This window comes from Rousettus aegyptiacus, unplaced genomic scaffold, assembly GCF_014176215.1.
Source record: "Rousettus aegyptiacus isolate mRouAeg1 unplaced genomic scaffold, mRouAeg1.p scaffold_m13_p_9, whole genome shotgun sequence".
Taxonomy (NCBI): Eukaryota; Metazoa; Chordata; class Mammalia; order Chiroptera; family Pteropodidae; genus Rousettus; species Rousettus aegyptiacus.
In genome coordinates this window covers 65221955-65241234 of record NW_023416312.1, presented here as the reverse complement: position 1 = coordinate 65241234, position 19280 = coordinate 65221955, and the positions used below count along the sequence as shown (strand labels likewise).

The window sequence follows — 19280 nt, the reverse complement described above, 5'->3', positions numbered from 1 at the left end:
GCATGTAGTCCCTGCCTTCAAGGAGATTACAGTCAAGTCAGAAAGGCAAATTATACCACACAAGAAAGTCAATAGATACCATATTGCACAAAATGCACTATAAATATGGTAAAATTTCAAAAAAGATAGATCAGTGGAGAAGGGTGTTTCAAACACCCAGCAGATCACAAACTGTCAACCACTTTTGTCTGTCTTTATAGTTATAAAAGATAGTAGTCAGAATCTTGAAAATGTGAGATTATCAATGAAAATCTGGATTCCTGGGTGTCCTTTAAAGGTTGGAAGATCTATAAACCTTGGGAATCACTGTGATAATTTGCTAGAACTCAGTAGTAGGTACCTTTTTTGGAAGAAGCATGCCCTCTGTAGTTTGATACAGTTCCCATCACTCTCCATTGTCTTATATTCAGCCTATATCATCAATTTCTATTATTTACCTGTCCCCTAGAGGCATCCTATGCAGAGAAAAGAGAATGTGTGAATGTGTGGGGAAGTATTTTATCAAATGTAACTAGCAATGAGAGAGGGCCAAAATAAAAATATCACTCTTTGAAAGTTGTAATATGGTGGTAGCAGAATGTAAAAAGAGGGCACAAATACATCATATTGTCCCCATGTACTAGTGTACCAGATCTGAGAATTCTGTGACCAAACTGATCATTTGCCTAAAGTGACACTGAAAGGTGTGCATTAACTAGTTGGCTGGGTGAGAATGAATTTGCATGGCAATAGCCTACCCAGTTGGAATAAATGTTCATCTGTTTTGTTTAATTCTCAATTACATAACCCTCTTACTTGTTCAAATCATTTTGTAAAGCTGATATTGTGTTACTGGAAGTGAATTGCTGAATGCCAAAATAACCACTCTGGCTGAAAGCTATATATCCACCCTCATGCTATGAAAACTTATGAATGTTGGTGTTAATTTTTGAAGCCACCAGAGGACCCTGGGACTTATGGTAGTAGAATTTGTCTGTTTTTGCCACACTTAATATATCTTCTATGAAATTTCTCACCTTAATTAGAAAGGGTAGATACTGAAATGCAAGCTCTAAAGCAATTCCAATAGATAACACAATACTATAAAAACAAATATTTAATTCTGTGAAAAATATTTTTTTGTACAGAATTAGATGATTAATAGTAAAAGCAGATGGCTAGAAGTTATTGTCCAAATGTAGAAATCTGAAGTTTTGGTCAAAAGCAATAAACCAATTTTTAAAATCCTCACTTCTTTAGTGGTATCCATATCAAAATGACAGTTCATATCAATTGCCTAGAAGTTTTGGCTCTAAAGTATCAAAACAATAAACATAGCTCAATATTGAACTGGATTAGACTTTTCTTTGTATAGTCCTTGCAATAGTCCAGTAATGTCTATGGAGCTTCCATCTATGTCTTCTCTCTTTCCCACTGAAGTAAAAAATGTATTTAGGTTTCATACAGTTTCTCACAAATTTCACTATAAACAGCAGAATAATGCTACCTTCAGATAAACACAGGGCTTAGGGTTTTAAAATCTTCTTCATGATGATAGATATTTTCTTTCATTTGTGCATAAATTTCTACATAATGAGAGTTAAGAAACAATCAACACTTTGCACCATATGAAGAGAAAAATGATAGCAACAGGGCTTGATAGCCTTATAGGGAATATTCTTTTTATTTTTTACTATTTTGGCCCAGGTGAAAAAGGACGGCATTATCCTAGAAGAACATAGCTCTTGGCCTTCAGATCCCTGTTGATACTTGGCTTGTATCAAGGATGCTGATGGGAAAAGATAGGGGAACATACATTATCCTTAATTGGTGTGTAGTCACAAACTTGCAGCTGGCTGTGTCTAATCAATCAAGAAGCCAAGCCAAGAATTCCATCCAAGTGGAATGTCTGAAAGTGTAAACTATTGGTGAATATAAAATTAATTCAGTCTAGAAAAATTGGCAGTTCAGTAGAAGTCAGATCAGGAAAGGAAGTTTTTAGAGGAAAGTAAAGCTGAAGCCCAAATGTATGTGGATTTTGGCACATTCTCTTGCTTTCTCCTTCATGAAGAAGTCTGTATCTCACTATACAGATCTAGGTGCTCTTGCTGATATAAGAAAATAAAAAATGAAAGGGGAGTAGGTTTCTCTCTGGCTTTGCTCTGTTGAAGAGAGTTCAGGTTGATTTAAGAGCTATGTGAAGAGTCAAGTTTTACATCTTGTCTGAATCTTGAGCTGTTGGGATTTCAACACATTGGTGTTTGGGTATAGTTTACTATTGCCTTGAAACTTTGTGATAGTCTTGTGTTGGTAGAATTAACTTAACTCAGTACTAAATCAACTAGTGATCTTTAGTTTATCAAAGACCATTAAGGGCAGAGTGTATGAAAGTACTTAAAATTAATTTTTATTGGCAAGCAAGAGTGAAATAAAGCATAATATGGTAGAAAGCACACAATGCCATAAAATGTAATGTCTACATTCTTCTTCCAGTCCCTATGTCCCTCTCTAGGTTTCCGTTTCCTCATTGTAAAAGAAGGGTGTTGGAGTTGGGGGTGGGGGCTGGCATAGACATTATCAAATATAAATGCTAGCTCTGAATTGCTTTAATTCTAAAAATAGGCATATTTGGAGACATGGAGAAAAATATGAAGAACCTGTTGACTTATTATTTCTTCATATGAAATAAGTCTGCAGGTTCAGTTGAAGATAAAAATGTTCAGTTTTAAAAGCTAACATAGACAACAGATAACTCCTCCTTTTGTCATTGAGCTGTACACTTCCTAGCCCTTCCTTACCAGACTTAGATTTACAAGTTAACAAATAAAGGAATAGGGGTTTTGGCCTCTTTAAGCATTAGACTTGTAAATCATGGGTAGATGATCTACTTACTCTCTACCATTTTGTTACTTTCTGGGATAACTTCTGCCATTAATCTTGCCTGCACAAAGAGGGATTCCTTTCAAGATGGTATAACAAAAGGAGCCAGCCCTAAAAGTCAGATGGGTAGTATTCTGTCCTACTTCAGCAATTGATTTTTTCAAAATGTTAGATTTTTATATTTTCCCCATTTTTGTCTATAAAATGAGAGTCTCAGAATAAATTATAGCTTGTGTTCTTTTTTGCCTCCCAAATCTATGATTCTAATCTTCTTTAGAAGATGGAAGTACCTACGAACCTTTATTCTCTTTTGTCATATATGGCATTGAAGCATGGAACCAACACTGACCTAAAAAAAGTGCCGAGGGATCGGGAAAATTGATCAATCTCATGTTTACAGAGTTCAGTTTATATAGTTACCTTCTTAGGAATAAAAAATAGAAACGAAAAAGATAAACACAGTACATACACCATAGCTCAATGCTCTGTCCTAAATCATGAGAATTTTGCTCATAACGTTTGTTTCTTAATCCATTCACAGAGAGGAAGTCATGCCAGTGTAAGCTTCCAGATCACTTCAGAGGTCCAAAGTGGAAGGTCTCCAAGGCTCTCCTTTTCTTCAGGGTGTCTAACTCCAGCTACTTATGACAACTCTAACATAGCAATTTATGAGGTAGGATATTCAACAGCTATCTAATCTGCTGGTTTCTTGGGTTTTAAAAATGAGGCTTAGGACTTAGTGACTTAGGACTTAGTCTTTGGGCAAAAATATTGAGGCTTTTGGTAATATTTTTAAGTTTTTTGTTCATTATCTGTTTACGGATGTCTTTGGTCAACATTTTTTACAATGATTTTCCTTAGCAACTAATCTACTTACTTATAACTTCATTGATTTTTCAACTCCATGTATTTACTATATATGTGGAAAAAAAGTCTGAGACCCAAACACTTAGTCATGTCACTCCTTCCAGAAGATATAGATATAATAATAAAAAATAACTTTCTGAGTCAATTTTTTTGTGAAAGGAAATCTAGAGACATGTTTGCATAGAGTTCAGGGAAAACCTATCCCTTTGAATTCTTGTTGTTCTTTCTATACCTGTTTTCTTTAGGCATTGTTGAAATATTTTTAAATTATTCATTTATTTTTTTCAGCTTGTACTGACTCTTGGAGTAACAAATTACTCTCTTCTGTGTAAAATATAAATCTTTTTTATTTCACTTAAGTTTCACTTTAAGCTTTAAGAGGCCACCTCTGACCCCTTGTTTTAAGATACTGAAATTTGGCAACCAGAAAAAATCTGCATCAGTTGGAGAGATGAATTGTGTTTTTTTTCTCAGCAGGAAAGAGTTAAGCAGAGGGTAAAAGAAAAACTTGACTGCCTTTCTGTCCCTCCTAAGTGAAGCCTTCCCAGTGTGGTTTCCTTGTTTTGTTTGAAGATACTCCCCAAAGCATCAAACACTCGCAACTTCAATAGTAACTACAAAGAAAGCTCAAAACAGGACAGAATGAGTTTTTAGATTATCTACCACATTTAGTTTTCCAAGTGAATGTTCTCTTCCATTGGATAAATAATTGACAGGGACCTAAAATACCAAAATTGGCATGGTATATATTTTCTCTGTAGCTAAGCACTTTGACTTAAATTTGTGGCAGGAAATCTCTGGATCTTGCCTTGGACTTAATTTAATCAAAGAGGAGATTTTTTCGTCAAGTTTAAATTTGAAATATTGGGGAACTAACAGCTCTACTCCCTCAAAGACCAAAGACAAGATAATCACATAGTTTTTGAATGTCAAATGGAATGGGCTGATGATTTTATAAATGTATTGACGCTTCTAATATCCTGATGTTAATCTCAACCACTGAAGGCAATCTCTTGGGGTTTTTTTATCTGTAAAATGAGGGGTTGAACGAATTTTTAAATCTTGGTTGCTCATTAAAACCTCCATAGGAAACTTTAAAAAATACCTGTGCCCAAGTCCACCCCTAGTAACTCTGATTCAGTTGGTGTGGGGTGGGCCTAGACATTGGCATTTTTTAAAGTTTCCCTGTATGTGCAGATAGGGTTGAGAATTACTGGACTATGAAATATTTGAGGCTTCTTCAAGCTTGAATGTGCTATGATTCTGTGATTCTTTGGAAGAATTTAGTGTTGAATTGTGATATGTTTTATTTGGTAGAGTTGGATAGTGTAGAATTGAGAAGGGAAAAATAAAAATCTGTATATAACTGGTTTTTAAGTATCAGTCAGATATTTTCTCACTTGAGAAAGAGGCAGAGAGTTAAATAAGTTCCTACAATGAGTGTTGGTCAGGCAGATCATGAGTATTTCTGAACTGTGTAGGCCAAAGTGTGTTGGTGAGAATAATATCACACCATGAAGTCAAGATTAGGCTAATGACATGGTGTTAAGAAAGACAGCTGAAGATAGAAAACTTCCTGGCTAGGGCTAAAGAGGTCTCTGGGAGGGAGCAGAAGTTAATTGAATCAGCAGATCAAATAAGGGGTCCAGTATGCCTTCTGAACTAGCCCTCTATTAGGAGCGTTTTAAAGAAGATTTGTTATCTAGTTTCTGTTTAAAATAAATCAAATTTTCATAATAATTGCTATTGAGTGACCTGGAAGTTCCAGAAAATGTGCCTGGAGTAGCAAACACCTAATAGCAAAGGACAGGCTTCTTTAAGGATGTGCTATAACATTGTACTACACTGACACAAATTCATGCTTTGATTGTACACACAGGTCCACACCATTTGGGAATGCACACAAAAAAATCAGCCCTTTTACTATAGATACTCTATGAGATGTGAAAGGAAAGCCATATGAGTAGGCTGCTGGGGAGAAAGAGCTGTGAATGGTAGATGCAGTAGGAACACGTCATGATCTGTTCTGATAGCCACTGTCTAGGGGACAGGGGTGAGGTGGTCCAAGAGAACCCACTGAACTTATCCTCCCTCTTCATTCTCTGACTCTATTGCCTTTCAACTTCTTCCTGTGTTTTCCTCTTTGTCTCATTTCTTTTTCTCACCCTGAACACCATACACATCTATCTCCCTTTCCCAAAGGGTTTTTTCTCCTATCTTCTCACCTTATTCTATATCCCTTATAGTTTTTTCTCCACCCATCTCCTTCCCACCAACCATCTTCTCTCTCTCTCATCACAGAATCAGATCATCAAAGCTGCAAAGGACCCAAGAAATCATCTAAGTCATCTAGCTCTATCAGTGAGGAAACTAAAGCTCAGGCTAATTAAGTAGCTGCCCTCAGGCCACCTCAGTATTTGAGACAGAGCCAGGTTTAGGATCTAGTTCTCTTGACTCTTAGTTACTTAGTGCAAAAACAGATGGACTTTAAATTACTTCTAAAAACTTTAGTGGATAGAGTTCGATATTTCTTCTTAATTAAAAAGCGAATGATGAGTGAAGTATTTTATCATTCTTTCTCTTAAAAGAAAAGAACAAAACAAAACAAGTAGTGCATGTGTGGTAAAGATAAACTGCCCATTTCTTCCTTTATCCTCATTATTTGTGAAGTAGGACATACACAGACTCAATAAAATTTTGCTTATGTGGTTTTTGAGAATTATTTAAATCTTAAACACACACAAATCCCCTAAACCAAAGAAAGCCCATGAAACTAAAGAGCAACAAAGTGAGAGATGGAAGTCCTTGGTTCTACTACTACCTAGCCCCCTGACATTGGGCAAGTCATGTAATCTCTTCAGGATTCAATTCCTTTATCAAAATACAAAAGACTGGGCTAAGGATACTTAAGACCCTTTCCAGCTCTCAAATTTAATGATTTGGCAGAAACAAATTTCTGCTTAATTACCTGTAAAAGCTAATAGCCATAGATAAAGCTAACCCATGTCTGTAATAGGGTGGCTCCAGGAAGATCATATTATATGCTGGGTATAGGCAGAGTCGGGGCAATCAGTACTAATGTTCAGGTTGTGCACTGCATAAGGGCACCACATATTTATTATTCACATTGTAGATATATTCTAACTTATACGAGAATGGCAACGAAGTGGGCAAAGAGATTCTGGCCTTCAAGCACAGTTCTGAAATGAGGTGTAGGGGGACCTTCTCATATCTACATTTATATCAGCACACTGGACTATGCATATACATAGTCACTGGTAAACATATGTGTACCTGGCTGTGTGCTGTCTTGGCTATGTCCCAGGAGTTTCCGTGAGGTCACTCCTTTCTCCTGCCTAATATTCTTGGAGACATAGTTTAAGCTTCTCAGCCCTTCTCTACAGCCTGACTCCAGACCTGATGAAGAGGCCTCATCTGGCTAGCAGGGCTTGGTGGTATACAAGTATTCATGCTGCTAGTGAAATGTGTTACTTGGTATCTGGAGGATGTATGAGTAAATAAGAGTGTGGTACATGTGTATATGTTTACAGCCAGGGCTGCTGCCCAATGTTACAGGGCCGCCACAGGCTGTAAAATAATATTCTCACGTAATTATTTCTTTTTCACTTCAGGGAGAACACCCTTTTCTAATTAGCAAAAAAGATGCCATATTGGCTAGGATTGACCATGGGCCAAGTAATATAGTTACAAAGATTCTGGGAAAGCTTTCTTGCCCATTAGTTTAGTTTATCTCCCACATTGGGTGATTTTGTAAATTCCCAGTTAGAGTTTTATTCTTTCAGCTTAAGCATTAGACTTTGACCCCTCTAAAGGGCAAAGTCCTTTGAAAGCTAAAACTTCAAGCTCATGTCAGGCCCTCATGACTTCTATGATTAAGTAATATAAGTGTGGGGTAGAGCCTGAGAATTGGCTTTTCTAACCAGTTCCCAGGTGACCATGATGTAGCTGGACTGGGATCACACTTGAAGAATTGCTGGGCACAAGACCAGAAAGGCTGCCTTTGGTACTTTGACCATTCTGCTGCTGCCAGGTATTGATCCTGGACTGAGGATCACTGGACTTTGGGCACTGAGCCTGGCTGGCACAGTTTTATTCAGCTGCTGAAGGCCTCTAATGGCTATCCCCTAGTTAAAGAGTTTTGAGCTCCTTGGCTAGAAGATGTTCTCTAACAAATTGTGGATGAGTAACTCAGATGCTTGCAGCTTACGTATTGGTCTTTCCCTTTGGCAGGTCTCTGGATGAAGTGCCACAGCTGGATATATTCTTTAATAAGAGAGTTTTACTCTCTTATTTTTGGAATTTGACTGCACAGAGCTCTCTGCTTTATTATTTTTACTTAATGACAAATTGGTACAGCCTGCATTGGAATCTCTAGGTTATAAGTAATAGATGTGAAAACACTTTGAAGAGTAGAGAGCACTATGCAATTGTAAGGCATCATCATCTTCATCATTATCATTATTATCATTATTATTATTGTAAAGAACTCCATATTTGTATTACTTTTGAAAATTCAGAAAAAACTTTTGAGTTGGGCAGAAGCTAAACAGAGTTTGATGACTGATGAATCTTTGTAGGCTCTACATATAGCAGAAAATTATGTATTAGACACTGGTGTTAAAGTGAAGACAATAAAATAATTATTGTTTTTGACTTGAAAGCAGCCTCAGAGACAGCTATTTTATATTTAAAAAGTCAGAAATAGACTTCTGAAAGACTCTAGATTACTCATATTACTATGGTAGTACATTTGTGCATACAAATAAAAATAACATTTAATCTATATTTAAGCCAGTCAATTCATGATTAAAGCATAAGAGGCCCCCCCCAAATGGCCTGTCTCAAGAGAAAAATGGACTAAGGTAAATGTAGAAAGCATTTGCTACACTATATCTCCCGCTATAGATGCCTCAAGGCAGTGAGAATTGCAAAAACCAACTATCACCATTAATCACAGGGAACCTGGTACTACATCACTTAGCTATGAATAAGTGAAATGACCTAGCACTTTCTGTGGGTCTGCGTACCTGCACTTGTTTTTTCATCTCTAGTTAATTGGAATTTTTAACTCTTCTGTATGACCTTATTTTTAGCTCGGAATACAGAATGTCCAGGAGGTGGCAGGTGAGCGATGAGGAACAAAGTTTGATTGGGTTGTTCGTCTAAGTATAAATCCTTCATGCAGAAAGGTCAGTTCTCTAAAGCTGGTGGCAACTAAGTCTCATCACCATTCTCTATCTTTTCTTTTTAGGGTGATTGGGTGTGGCTTAAAAAGTTCCCATCTGGAGATTTTGGAGATGTTAAGTTCATCAAATCCAGTGCAAGTGACATGTTTGAAATGGTATGAGAAACCCTCTTTCATATACATTTCCACTAAAATAAATCCTTTCTCCAAAGTAACCAACACCAGCAGTTAGGAAAGAGCCCTTAATAAATTAGTGCAGGGAACCTGCAGGGTTGCTACTGGCTCAATATAACCATATGATGTAATGGTAGAATTATGGGCTCTGGAGTCAAAGACACATGTAGGATCCAATTCTTAGCTCTACCCTTAAGAGCTATACTAACTTGGGTAGGTTACCTCAACTCCCTGAGTCCCACTTTCATTATCTGAAAAGGGGTACATTAATGTCTACTTCCCAGTGTTGGATGAGGATTCAAAGAGATAATACATGTAAAGCATCTTGCACATTTCCTGACATGTAGCTTCTTTGTAAAATGGTAGCTATTATGATTATTATTAAGTACATATCCCATAATCATTCAAAATCTCCAGTTGCCACACCTGGAAAAGTCATTCACATAAGAAAAATGGTAATTTCTCCTGTCCCACCAATTATTTTCAAAGAATCCTTGGATGGTTTATTTAAAGAAGCAGCCTATAGATAAGGCAGGGATTTAAAATGTTGGTTCCTCCTTAAACTGCTAGTACATAAAACATTTGTGAAACATTTAAGGTTTCATGTCAGATTTAGTACTAACAAAAATCTTGGGAGACATGACGTATTGAAATCTTCAACTTTTGATCATAACCAGCTAGGAAAATACTATGGAACAGGTGAAGTACATGTGTACCCAGTAAATATTTAGATAACCACCTGATAAAGCAGGTGCTCCAAGCATTCTCTGCTTCCTGGGGTTGTCCAGAATATCAGTAAGACATGACTGCATGGAGGTATCTAACTGTTTCCTATATATAATCTTCATTATTGCTTATAGCTGAGGATATATGACTATAAAGATTTAGGAAAAATTTAGGCCTGAAATTTTTCCATGCTAGGGATACTAGCATAAAGCTAGATGCTGTAATAACAGACCCCAAAATATTTAATGTCTCAAAGACAGCAGATATTTACTTCTTATTCAAATAACAGTATAAGGTAGGTGTTATTGATTGGCTGGTGATTCTCTTCCTATATGATGATTCAAGGACACAGAATATGACCAGCTTATAGCTCTGCTATATCCAAAGGCCTTGTCATCATCTGCATTCGTTTATAGAAGCAGAAAAATAATATGGATGGTGTCTATTAACTTTTTAAAAGCCTTAGACTACAAATATCACTTATCACATTCCGTTACTTGGAATTCAGTTGTATGACTACAGTTAGCTCCAAAAGAGTCTGGAAAATGTGGACTAGTTTTTTTTGTCCCCCCAATACAAAAAGGAAGTAGATTTGTATGGGACAGCTAGAAGTCTCTGATATAATCACTTTGAACTCTGTCTTTCAATAGGGGTTCAGAGCCCAGTAGTTTTGGCTGCTTGGTCCATGAGAGATGATACAATGAAACCTTAAAAGAAGTCGCTCATTTTTCTACATGTGGGCTGATTTTTCATGTCTGCCTTAGCTTGTTTTAGCTACGTTAGATTAAGAGAATTGTCATAGATGTCAGGCTTTTTATGCTTAGGAGGCAGCTTTGGCGGCCAATAGCTGCCATGTCCAACAGGAGTAATTTAACTTCATCTTGGGTCACCTTGTGATCCAGTTTAACTTCTTGGAGAAGTAGGCTCATATTCTAAGCCAGTGTATTCCATCTCAATAAATGGCCCACCATACTCAATGCTCAAAATAGAATAATCCTTGATTTCACCCTTTCCCTTATTCCCAAGGCTTACAGTCATGTGATTTATATCTTAAAAATATATCTATGATCTGCTTATTTCTGTTCATTTACACTACTACCACTCTAAACCTCTCTCTCTCTCTCTCTCTCTCTCTCTCTCTCTCTTTCTCTCTCTCTCTATATCTATCTATCTATCTATCTATCTATCTATCTATCTATCTATATCTGTATCTATCTATGTATCTATCATCTAACTATCATCTATCTATCATCTTTGAAGTCTATTTCGTCTGATATTAGTACCACTACTCCTGCTTTTCTCTGACTGCTATTTGCTTGAAATATCATTTTCCACCCTTTCACTTTGAGTCTATATTTGTCTTTGGAGCTGAGATGTATCTCTTTGAGGCAGCATATGGTTGGGTTTTGTTTTTTGATCCAGTCTGCAACTCTGTGACTTCTTATTGGTGAGTTCAGTCTATTTACATTTGGGGTGATTATTGAATTATGAGGTTTTCCTACAACCATTTTATGCTTAGCTTTCTGGTAGCTTAGTATTTTCATTGCTTCTTTGTCCTTGTGTGTCTTTTTAAAAAAAATTTTGGTTGGGTTTTGTGGGTTTTGTCTCTGGCCCTTCTTGTTTAATGTTATATACTTCGGTTCTGAATTTTTGGCATGTGGTTACCATTATGAATATGTAGAAGAGAGTATACACGCACACACACACACACAGAGTCATCCATTTTCTTCTTCACATGCCTTATCTCCATTCCCCTTTGAGAATTTGGATCTTCGAATCCTCCTCTTTTCAGTCATTGTTGTCTCAATTTGTCCCTATGTATGCTGAATGTTCATTACTATCTTGCTATAGTAGATCTAGTAGATCTCTTCTAATTGTTTAAGATTATAATGCCCTGTTCTTAGTAAAGGTTGCACTCCTCTGCTTTTATCTGCCTGCTAGTCACCTTACTCCTAGTTATATATTTTTTTGGTCACTTTGTTTTAGGTGAGCTGACCCCTTCCTGTATTTCCTGTAATGCAGGCCTTGTAGTGGAGAATTCCCTAGATTTTTGTATGTCTGGAAAGGTCTTTATTTCTCCTTCATACCTAAATGAGCACTTAGCTTGATACATTATTCTTGGCTGGTAGTTCCTTTTATTTAATAGTTTGGATATTTGATTCTACTCCTTTCTGGTTTGTAAGGTTTATGCTGAGAAGTCCAATGATAATCTAATGAGTTTTCCTTTATAGGTTACCATTTTCTTCTCCCTGGCTGCCCTGATAATTTTTACTTCTTCATTTATTTTTGATAATTTTAATACAATGTGTCTTGGAGAAGGCCTGATTGGGTTGAGATAATTGGGTGTTCTGTTGATTTCTTGAATTCCAAGCTCCAGCTCATTCCTTAGATTTGGGAAATTCTCACCAACTATTTATCTGAAAATGCTTTCTAGTCCCAGCTCCTTTTCCTTGCCTTTGATAATGCCCATTATTCTTGTTTCCTCTCCTGATGGTATCAGCTAGTTCTTGTATTTCTCTTTCATTATTTTTCATTCTTTGGGTTGTCTCTTCTTTCTGATTTATCTCTAGGTTTCTGTTTTCTATATCACTGATCCTTTCCTCCATTTGACCAACTCTATTTCCTAAACTTGCTATTTTATTTTTAACTCTTGCATTGTGTTCTTCATCTCCAGAAGTTCTATTTGGTTCTGTTTGAGGGTTTCAATCTTATTGCTAAAGAACTCATTCTGCTCATCTAGTTGTTTTTTTCAATTCTTGAAATTGTTGATATGAATCGTTTTGGATCTCATTGATTTTTTTCCAGAATTACCATCCTGAATTCTCTGTCATTTAAGTCTCATATTTCTATGTCTTAAAGCTTATTTTCTAGAGATTTTTCTCTTACTTTCTGAGCTGTCTTGTCACCTTGGTTGTTCATAGTATTTAATGGACTATTTCTCCACCTGGGCATTAATGGAAATGTATTCTGCTTTTTTTTTTCCAGAAAGATTTATTATATAAAGGTCTCTCTTTAGCCTGCTGCAAAGAAGGCACTTTTCTTTTGGTTTCCAGTAGGTGGTGTCTAAGTCTCTTGGATGCCTGCTTTATATAAAGTCTTAATAATGCCTTTTTTTCTTTATAGATATACAATCACGCTTGCTACCCTCAGTTTCAGTCCCTGTCAGTGTTAGCAACACTTTTGGTGGTGTTTGCTCAGATTTCCTTGGGGCTCCACAGTGTTCGGTCTTGGAAGATATGGTGGAGGGGCCCTCTGGGTTAGGGGATAGGGGCTATGGCTCAACCTCATGTTTTGCAATGGTTGCTGGTAATAATCAACTGTTATTTCTCTGCTGTCTCCACTTCTCTGCTCTTTGCTCTGATACCTGGGCACTGCCTCTGGCCATGTGAAGCTCACAGCTCTGTCAGGAAGTGCTTTTCAGGGAACCTGCTGCACCTTCTTCCCTTCCCCTCCTCTTGCACGGAGCTCTGGCTGTAAGAGGCAGGTTCCTTGTGTCTCCCTGTCTACTGCCTGACTCCCGAGGTTCTGACCTGTGGTAGCTTTTATGCACAGATCCCACACTCAGACATGCTGGTGTGCAGTTTGGAAGTTTTTTGTTAAGTTTTAAATGTTCAGCTTATTGTTGTTTCAAGGGAATAGATCTGTGGATGTCTGTCCCTCTGCAATGTTTCTGGCTATATATATATATATATATATATATATATATATATATATATACACATACATATATATGTGTATATATATACATATATGTGTACATATATATAGTTGCTTACCTACGTAAGGATGTTTATAGGGTAAATTTCTATAATTCATAATTTCTTATTTATTTTCAATTACAGTTGATATACAATATTATTTTATATTAGTTTCAGGTATATAGCATAGTGGTTAGACATTTATATAATTTATGAAGTGATCCCCTTGATTAGTCTAATATAGTCAACAATATTATAATTAATCTCTTGATTGTATTCACCAGATACTTTTCTGTATTCATTTTACCTAATCTCTCTAGTACTTACATTTTCTTAAAATTCTTTCTGACACTTATTTAGTTAGTTTTTAAATTTATTTAGATGGCTTTTTTATTTTAAATTAAGTTTATTGGGGTAACATTGGTTAATACGATTATATAATTTTCAGGTGTACATTATAATTTGACATTTTTATATTCTATTGTATGTTTACCACCCAAAGTCCAGTTTACTTCAGCTACCATATATTTGATCCCCTTTACCCATTTCACCCTCCTCCTAACTCCCTATATTTGACCCCCTTTACTCTGTCTACTTCCCTTCTCCTCCCTCATCCTCTACTCTCTGGTAACCACTAGTCCATAGTCCATGTCCATGAGTCTCTGTTTGTTTGTTCTGTTCCTTTGTTGCTTTTAGGTTTATATTCCACATATAAGTGATATCATGTGAATTTCAACTTTTTTCTGTCTGGCTTATTTTGCTTAGCGTGATTATCTCGAGGTCCATCCATGTTGCATATGGTGGTATTTCATCTCTTCTTATGGCTGAGTAATATTCTGTTGTATATATGTATCACAGCTTCTTTAGCCAATCTTGTATCGTAGGACACTTCAGTTGTGTCCATGTCTTGGCCACTGTGAATAATACTACTATGAACATTGGTGTGCAAATATCTTTATGGATATAAATTTTCAAGTCTTTGGGGTTAAATACCCAGTAGAGGGATTGCTGGATCATATGGCAGATCAATTTTTAGTTTCTTGAGGAAGCTCCATACTGTTTTCCATAGTGGCCGTAACAATTTGCAGTCCCACCAGCAGTGTATGACGGCTCCTATTTCTCCACATCCTCTCCAGCATTTGTTATTACTTGACCTGTTGATTATAGCTATTCTAACAGGTGAAAAATGATATCTCATTGCAGTTTTGATTGGTATTTCCCTAATAGCTAGCGATGTTGAGCATCTTTTCATAGATTTGTTGGCCATTTGTATGTCTTTCTGACATTTATTTGACTTTCCTGAAATTCTTCTTGTGGTGTTCATGTGTTCTGAATAGAGTTTTCTCCACTTCTATGACCTCATTTCTAAGTATGCATGCAGAATGTTCTTTTTCCCATCTTTTAAATGATGGTATTTACATCTTCACTTTTTATTCTGTATTTCTTGTGTTATCTCTTTCACACTCATTAATCTCACCTTCTCTTTACACATTAATAATTCTTGTTTGTTTATAAAAATCAGACTTCTTTTCTGAGCTCCAAACCCTGAATATCCAACTGTCTGTGGAATAATTCCACCTTTATGTCCCATGGGCTCCTCTTTTTTAATATGTCTCCAACTAAATAACAAAATATATTTGGTCCCCAACTAAATTAATCAGCCTTTTCTACCACTAAAAATTTGTTTCTGCATTTGTCTTAGGTCAGATTCTCTAAAAGTTGAGCCTGAGATAGAGATTTTTGTTTAAATTACTCATTGAGAAAATGTTCCAAGAGAAAGGGAGAGAGGGAAGCAAGATATGCCAGACATAAAACTCAGCAAGAATGTGATCTCAGGTGGAGACTCGCTTCAATTTGATCTCATGGAAGAAATGCTGGAGTGTAAGTTGTGCCATGAGTACTACCTTCAGGCTAGGGAGTTAGAGCTTTGTACTGTACTCAGTCAATCATTGGCTGAGGTCTGAGGGTGAAAGCTAACATTTGGCTTGAGCTCTAGGACAATTTTCCTGAAAATGGAGCAGCTATGAGTTGTCAGTCAACATTCATGGCAGCTGTAGGATGCGTAGTAAAGGATGGGGTACCATCCACTACTATAACATCCCTAAATTCTCTATATTGACATATAGCATCATCATCTATCCAGGAATCCAAGCAGATGTCTAGAAGTGATCATGGAGTACTTTACCTTCACATCCTCTATTAAGTAGTAATAATAGATAATAATTACTGAGTGCCTATAAACTAAATTTCAAATTCTATAGCAAGTTTCTCATAGCCTCAAAGGATGTGGCTCCTATCTATCTCTCCAGACCAGTGTCTGGTAGCTTTCCCCTTATACTCTGTTTTGGTCACCCTAAAAATGTTGCTGCTTCCTCAACATGCTCTAACTCTCAGCCCCTCTTACCATGTCACCTATACCTGATTAACTCTTACTTGTCTTTTATGGCAGTTGAGACATTACCTCCTCAGGGAAGATTTCTATGAACCCCTAGACTGAATTAGATACTTAACATCTGAGCTCCTTGGCATCTCATGCTCCATTCTATAAGAACAAATTTCACAGTGAAATACAGCTGTCAGTTTTCTTGTCTAGCACCCATCTTTGAATATGAGCTCTTTGGGGACAGTGATTTCATTTCATTTATCTCAGCATCTCCAGCATGCAGTCCAATGTCTTGGACATTGTGGTCACACACTAAATATGTCTCACATTAGTGAAAAAATTAGTAGTTATAGAGGGAAAATGTAGTCAGAAGTCTAGATGTTCCTTCTGAAACAGATTTTGTAGGCTTTGGCCCGATGTATGTATATAGGTTATTAATTTTAATAGATGCTGGGTAGATGAATATTTACAGAAAGACAATATATTCCACCTTTTACTGTATTAATACTCTTTGGTCATCCTGGGTCACTAAGCTCCACTCCACAGAGTTCCCAAAGAATTATGAAGAAGGCCACAGCTCCAGCATTCACTTATAATATGCCAAAAGAGATTCCTCTCTGAAATTTTCTGTTGATCATTGCATTCATTTTTATCACTGCCTGTGATGTGGTTTATAATAAGAAATATATTTTTGATCTTTGTCCCCATTTCCTAAAACTCTCTGAATTTCTTAAACTATGAGAATGATCAAGGTGTCTTTTGTTATGTTAATGAGGTGACTTAAGGAAATCACCTAATGATGAGAGCTCGTTGCCAGAAAAACCAACCATATGATTGGAGGGTTGGAACTTTAAGTCTTACTACTCTGACCATCAGGGAGGGGAGAGGAACAGGAGGTTGAATCGGTAACCAATGACCAATGATTTAATCAATCATGTCTCTGTAATAAAGCTTATAAAAAATAAGAAAAAAACGGCTCAGAGAGCTCTAGGTGGGTGAACACATGGATACTTGGAGAGAGTGGCTTGGAGAGGGCATGGAAGCTCCGTGCCCTTTCCCCCATACCTTGCACTATGTGTCTCTTATATCTGGCTGTTCCTGAGTTACATATTTTTATTAAAAAACTGGTTATCTAGTAAGTAAAATGTTTTTATGAGTTCTGTTAGGTGCCCTAGAAATATAATCAAACCTAAAGAGATGTATTCGAACTTCCAACCTATAGCTGTTCAGCTGAAAGCTCAGGTGACCTGGATCTGTGAACTGTGTCTCAAGTTGACAGGAAGAGGAAAGTCTTGTAGGACTGAGTTCTTAATCTATGGGATCTGACTTTATGTAAATAGAATTGGAATAAAGTTGAATTGTAGGACACCAAGCTGGTGTCAGAGAATTATTTGGTTGTGTGGGAACACCCTCCAATACATACACGCACAAAGTAGAATTGGTGACCAGAACCCTTACTGCCACAACAAAATAGCACAGAGTGGCTTAAAACGGCATCCACTAATTGTATCACAGTTCTGTAGATCAGAAGTTTAAGAGGGCTCAGCTGGGTCTTTGACTTAGCATCACACAAGGCTGAAGTCAAGGTACAGGTTGTGCTGGGCTCTTATTTGGAGTCTCTGGGGGAAAACCACTACTAGACTTATTCAGGTTGTCAGCAGAATTTAATTCTGTGCTTTTGTAGGACTTAGTTTCCCATTTCCATGCTGGCTGTCAGCTGGGAGCTGTACCAAGCTTCTAGAGCCTACTTACATTCCTCAGTTTGTAGCCTCCTTCCTCCATCTTTAAGGTCAGTAATGGAGCATTCAGAGCTCACATTTTGAATCTCTTAGAATTCCTCTTTTCTCTCCTCTTATTATTTAAAGGGCTCATGTGATTATGGTAGATCCACCCTAATAATCTCCCTTTTGTCATACAACATAACACAATCACAGGAGTAGCACTAGGGTTTGGAGATCATAGGAGCCAAAATTCTGCACATCACAGCCACCAGTCATAAGAAGGGTGGAGAGAAGTGTAAGTGCCCTAAACTCTGGTCTCCAACTGAGACAAAACAGCTGTGACTGTCCTCTTTCTCTCTGTTTCCAGATGAAGGACCTGCATCATGAGAATATTAACCCTTTATTGGGCTTCTTCTATGATTCAGGGATGTTTGCCATTGTGACAGAATTCTGTTCCCGAAGGAGCCTAGAAGACATACTGACAAATGAGGATGTGAAACTTGACTGGATGTTTAAATCATCACTCCTGCTGGATCTCATCAAGGTTAATGGAAAGACTGAGGAAATATTGGATTTTCCTGGTGGATTAGAACTTAAATGTTTTGGGATGTTTTATTTTCCTTAGATCGTTGTGATTATCTTATCCTTAATCTTCTTTCCTAGGGTCTGCCCCCATTCCTTCTCACAGTCCCCTTGTCCATATCTGGTATAAGGTACTGATGTAGAAAGGATTCACCTGTCTTGCCCCACCTCCGATTTTAGGGCCAGATTTGTTTTCACTTCCTGCTGGCATTTAGCACCCTACACCTTCAGCAATCCTTTCTTCCATCCAATTTCTCTGCTTTCTTGATGTGGCAAAGTGCTCATTTCAAGATTCTTTGGTGCTCTTAGGCCCATAACTCAGCTTTCACCTTCTAAAAAGTGCTTCAGTCTAGAATTAGGTGATGGGTCTTTGCATACCATAGGTGGAGGTATGGAATGCAGCATGATCAGATAGCCAAAAGACCATTGGGTCTATCAGGTAGCACCTCCATTCTTTGATGCAATGACTGTTGACAGCCAAGGGTGTTCATAAATATGGATGGGCTTCACTGGAATACACGAACTCCCTGAAATTGTATCTACATGCATTTTTATGGGGCTTACCTGGATACTTGTTGAGTTTCCTACATATTGATCATAGTCTTGACCTTTGTATTATACCTTACTTTTTTCAAGGTAGCTTTATAGACGTTGTCTCATTCCAATTATCAATAAAATAAGTGTGTTTAGCCTCCTTTAATTTAGGCTCAGAGAAGCAAAATGAGGTATATTTTGTTATATAGTATCTGCAACTTACCGTTTTTCACTTACTTTATGGCTTAGAAATGTTTCCCTGACAGTACATGTAGATCTACTTTATTATTCTTAACTGCTGCAGAATATTCCTTAGTTTGGATATACCAAAATTTGGACAGTCTTTTCTTGATTGGTATTTATTGTATTTCCAATTATACAATATTATTAAGGAGAGCTGCAGTGAGAATTCTTGTATATGTTTTCTTGTACAGATGTGCAAGCATTTTTTGGAGAAGTAGAATCCTTAGGTCACAGGCTATGCATGCTTTCCATTTGCCCACCCAAAAGTATACCAATTTCCATTCCTG

The 19280-nt window shown here is 37.1% G+C and overlaps 1 protein-coding gene across 5 annotated transcripts in view; it reads left to right on the top strand.

Moving 5' to 3' along the window:
- The window catches only part of GUCY2F (guanylate cyclase 2F, retinal), a 106713-nt gene that overhangs the window by 47700 nt on the left and 39733 nt on the right, over nucleotides 1–19280 (top strand). For all 5 annotated transcript variants that reach the window (XR_001598911.2, XM_016160414.2, XM_016160409.2 and 2 more), the window contains 3 exons: nucleotides 3401–3532; nucleotides 8999–9088; nucleotides 18002–18178. Coding sequence is in view for 4 of the 5 variants with exons in the window: in XM_016160414.2 (XP_016015900.1) it covers nucleotides 3401–3532; nucleotides 8999–9088; nucleotides 18002–18178 (399 nt within the window). In the remaining variant the exon portion in view is untranslated. The remainder of the gene's footprint in view (nucleotides 1–3400; nucleotides 3533–8998; nucleotides 9089–18001; nucleotides 18179–19280) is intronic.